This window comes from Halyomorpha halys, unplaced genomic scaffold, assembly GCF_000696795.3.
Source record: "Halyomorpha halys isolate HHAL.00 unplaced genomic scaffold, Hhal_1.1 Scaffold543.1, whole genome shotgun sequence".
Taxonomy (NCBI): domain Eukaryota; kingdom Metazoa; phylum Arthropoda; class Insecta; order Hemiptera; family Pentatomidae; genus Halyomorpha; species Halyomorpha halys.
The window spans coordinates 201,874-207,117 of NW_027114701.1; the positions used below are offsets into that span (position 1 = coordinate 201,874).

At 31.1% G+C, this 5,244-nt stretch overlaps 1 protein-coding gene across 2 annotated transcripts in view; it reads right to left on the bottom strand.

Moving 5' to 3' along the window:
- LOC106684102 (retina and anterior neural fold homeobox protein 2) overlaps positions 1-5,244 on the bottom strand; it is a 227,257-nt gene that overhangs the window by 82,770 nt on the left and 139,243 nt on the right. For both annotated transcript variants that reach the window (XM_067051857.1, XM_067051856.1), the window contains one exon: positions 4,268-4,369. In XM_067051857.1, coding sequence (XP_066907958.1) covers positions 4,268-4,369 — 102 coding nt within the window. The remainder of the gene's footprint in view (positions 1-4,267; positions 4,370-5,244) is intronic.

A 5,244-nucleotide genomic window follows, 5' to 3' on the forward strand; every position in this document is an offset into this window, starting at 1 on the left:
GACGTTTTACCATAACTAATCTCCGTTTCAGTTCATAACACATCTATCATTCAGAGGGCATCGATTCACATTACTACACAAATTAATTTGTGAAATCGTGAGATTAAAAAGTCACATATCAGCCTTTTACCTTTTACAGGTTTTAGGGCAAACATTATACTCCACAAATGGTACAGGTATTATGCCGTTGTAGATATGAATAATGAATGCGTGAATAATTGTGGATAGCGATAAAGGGCTCAGGTCTCAGTGGCTGATAAATCGGTTTTGATAAGGGACAGTTGCGTGGTCAACCCTAAACCACACGAATATTATAATCAAATTAATTTATACCTTGCATGACACATGCCCCCTCCAGCTATTCCTCCGTCTCGTTCTCTCGTAAACCAACAACAAATATCTGTAACTATCAAAGACCATGAAAATCTAGTTTTTACTAGTCCCCCAATCTAGTGATGTTGCTGCCTTAATCTGAATCGTGTTGTTCTTATTTGCATACAATAATCCTATATTTCTATTCATTTAATATTTTCATTGTTTACTTTTCAGTTTAAAAGAAATAACGTTTCAAGAAGTGTCCTGAAAAGTAGAGAAGATAATTCCCATCGTGTGCTATAAACATTAATTATTACATCTCATTAAATACTATAATAGAAAAAAATAATTCCCGTGGTCTTCGGACTGGTCGACTGAAACTTCTAAAAATGAAATAATGTATTAATAATGATGATTCGTTCCCTCTTATAGGTTAAGGCAGAAAATATTAGTTCAAGTATAATATCTAGAACAGCCATTTACTAATTCAATTTTAGTATGAACATTTTTATAATATAATAGGAAAGCAGAAGCTTAAAGGAGCTCATTCAATCAGACCGGTACTGCCGGTATCGTTAATTTCCTCTACGCTCCTACTCTCCTATTACAATATAAAAACTTGCCTGCAAGAAGTGACCTACGTTGTACCCTTTTACTTTTCCGTTTCATTTCACGTCACGAAATCAATGTACTCTAATGTATTTTTTTTCTTAAAAATAGTTTAAAAAAATCAAGTATTAAATTACTTTTAATCAGGCAATAGTCTTATTTTTTAATCATTTAAAATATTGTTATAACTTTAACGGTCATTTCTGTCCCATTTGACTTTCTTTTTAAATCGCCATTCTTTCATTATACTACATATTTCTGTTCGATCATGTAAATGATGGACGTTGTTACGTCTTCTTTGGAGCGCGGAATATACTGAGTGTATATAATATACGCACCAATATACAATATAATATACAAACCTTTATCGTTGTAGAACAGGCTTTCGATCGAGTCTGGCACCCGGGACTGCTTTACAAACTCCGTAGATTCTTACCTTCTACATACTTTCTTATCATCCGTTCCTTTCTCACCCATAGATTATTTAAGTTAACTACAATGGTTCCTATTCATCCCTCTATTCTCAGTCCGCTAGTGTTCCTCAAGGTAGTTTTCTCGGTCCCAAGCTCTACACCGTCTATACAGCTGAAATCCTAACACCTAATTATGTTGCTCTTACCGCTGTCGACCAGATCTGCTACCTTGGACTACATCTAGACTAATGACTAACCTGGAATACTCACACAAGATTGAAAAGACAGGAAACTGCTCGTCGATTTCGACTATTACAGTAGTTACTAGCAGAACGGTCTAAACTTCCAATTCATTACAAAAGACTGATTTATATGACTGTCATAAGGGCAATCTGGACATAAGGAGTTAAGCTTTGGGGCTCCACTAAACCTTCGAATTCCTCTCTTATCCAATCCTTACAATCTAAATTCCTCCGTAAAATCCTCTATGCTCCTTACTTTGTCACGAATATAATCATACATAAAGCCCTTAATGTTCCATATGTTATCGATCAAGTCCGAACCAGATATTATTCCTTCCCTTAAAAACTCCCTAACCGTCCAAACCCTAGTTTCCAACTTTGCTTCCTCTTCTATTCCTGACAATCCTCCGAGGCACCTGAAAAAAAGATGGCCACGAAACCTGCCAATGTAAAAACGTCATTAGAGTGCTACTAATGGGTAGTTTCTCTATACGTCTGTATGTATGTATGTATATATACAAAACAGAAACTAAAGTTGATTAGGATCGATTTTGATTTACTCATGTTTTATTATTCAACAGGTTGTACCTTGTCTATTTCTCCACCTAGATAGTATTATAGAAATTCACTGCATTCGATACATTTATTAACTAGCTTGCATAATCCTTTCGCTACTACTTAAATTCAAATGCCCTTGTATTTTGAAAATTACTAAAACAAAATATTTTTATAAAAATTGTAAAATAAAAAAAATACGAAAAATAATACCTAGTTTAAAATTCATGTGTGCAGCGGCTTTTACAAACCCTTATTCAGTATTTATGAATATGCTATTACATTAATTCTTAACGATCATATTCCTGCATGAGAACTCCTATTTTGCATTAATTAATTTCACTTTACACTAAACCGTTGTATTTTTCGAACTCCTTTCCAGCTTGAGGAACCTTCCCATAAACACTTTTATCATTCCTCTGAGAGCCCCGATGGTCGGAAGTGGGACCCTTCAGGGGACAGCGCAAACACTCTAATGCCTTGTTCAGTTAGAGCTCAATAAGGCAGGTGTATTGAACAAGGTACAGGGGAATGTCTTTAGCCGGGGCAATTAGCGGCCCGGATGGTTGCCTGTTTCCTCCCGTCATTGCGAGTCGAAACAAATTCATTTCCTAATTCAGTTAGCTCTCACAGGTGTGATTAATTGTGACTTTTCTAATATCCTCCTTTCCATTTCCAACAGGCATACAAATACTCAACTTCTTCAACATTACAAAACTAATTGGTATTGAAATTGTCTTTTACATATTCATAATATAATCTTTTGACTTTTTTTAAATTTTTATTATTCAGAACTAAGGCCACTATGTGGAACCGTTGGAGTGAAACACGCCGCCACAGTATCCCGGAATATTAGTATTGTCATCACCACATTTAAAATTAAACAAACGATTTTTGCTTGAAGGATTAGTGTAAAAATTATGCCATGAAATATGACAAACAATGAAGATACCAGTCTGAATTTGATCATGCGGCGCAGAACCGAAATGCTGTCAATTACTTATTAGTTATTCGTATAAAATTTTTGTGTGAATTTCATTCATCCATATTCAGTGTATTAGTTAACATTAAATGATAATATATTTTGTATAATAGCGAATCATGTTTTGTATAATACGAGAGATTGGCTAATTCTCTTTAGGAAATGTTTTTAATTTTTGCATAATTTTATATTTTATCTTAAACAAAACAAGGATAATTAAGTAAGCATTTTTTTATCTTATTTCATTTAAATAGAAACACGAAAAAATCTGGTATAACTCTGAAAAAACAGTTAAGTAATGTTACTTATTGGAAAAATAATTTTATTAGTTTTTCTCGTTGTTTATTTTTAAAAGAAAATCTCGACTTCAATTATTTTGCATTAAATGATTTTTAGTAACCAAATGATAATTGAGTGATTGGTGGTTTCTCATGGTTCAATTCAATTTTTTTGTTCAGTTTGATTTATGTAGATTTTAAATAAATTTAGTATTATTTTGTAGTAATATATTCTAGTTGGAACTATAATGCATTTTTTAATTGTTATTTCCTACTTCGAAATTAAAATCTAAAATTTATGAGGTTTATCAATGTTTAATACAATCTTTCCGTTTTGTTCGATGTTTAGTAAATTATAAATAAATATTGTATTTATATATAAATATTGTAGTATAATATATGGTAATAGGAACTATAATGGATTTTTTTAATTATAATAAATTTTGTATTTCACAAATATAGTCTATTATGTGCGAGTTCAATTCCGTCACAATTTTCTTGATTTTCGTAGCAGTTTTTTTTTCTCGTCAGACACAAAATACTGTTTTACCGTGGTTTGGATTCTACTTGAAGCAATAGGATATTTTTTTTCACAGGTTTTAACTGCAAAACATAATGTGGCTAAATAAAATATAGAGCGATACATAAAGAATTTCTTTGTTCTTTTTTTTCGAGCCTTCTTCCCCTAATTTGTCGATACGCTAAATTAATAATCTCTAGAAACTTAAATGTTTTCAATTTATAATTATTTGTTATTATGATATATTTATATTTGTGACCTATGAATTAGCTATTACTAACACATAAAGGTTTTGTTCATAAGATTATGATAGATACGGATTGATTATCAAAGTACATCATCAAACTACTCACGTCTTGGTTCTTCTAACAAGCCATTACAGCTTGGAATTTCTGGTACCCTTCCGTTTTCTTGATATGACCGTTCGTCTGACATTTGAAGTGATGTGTTAGAACCTGTAAAGCAAAACTAAATTAATAAACTTAAAAATTAAAATTGAATAAATGTAATATTTTTATCATCAATTAAATTTTCTTTATATGATAAAAATTCATGATGAACCAATCATTTAGATTCGAATGTTTTGTCATACAAAATTATCTCTTCGTTAAAAATTAAACTGTATTTATGACAAATATGATAAGAAAAATTTAAACTAAAACCCTTTTCGATAAATTTATCAGTAAATAATATGCTAAAAAATTCGACAATTTAAATAAGCATTGATATAAAGGAATGTTGAATAAAGGAACTGTAAACGTTTTGGAGGTTCAAAAAGATGCTTATAAACTTTATTGATAGTGGTAATACGGGAGCATATATTATAGCCTCATTTCCATATCTGATGGAAGAAACGCATTTGTTAGCAATTCATTCATACTCATAAAATTTTCTTGTAGATGAATTTTATTTAGATGAAGTATGTAGGCGTTGTACTGGCAACGATTGTTTAATGAAAGTAGTGATTGGTGTATGTATTTTCTGTTGATTATAGTTATTACTAAGTATTATTCTTGCATAAAAAAAAGACGATTATTATTAAACCATCTTGACTAATTCATTTAAAAAACTTAAAAATGAGACGAATTTTTATATATGGAAGTCAGTATGTTAATGTCTTATACACAAAAGTATCCGCCTGTATGTACATATTATCAACCCCCAAAAGCAAGATTCTAACCAACGTACAATGAGCCTATTCATATGATTTTTAGACGAAAACTAAATTTCTCCCTCTATTCAGGGCCCATATTTATAAATAAAACATAAAATGGATAAATTACTAGCATGAGTGGTCTCATTAATTTTTTTTATAATCATCACAATTATA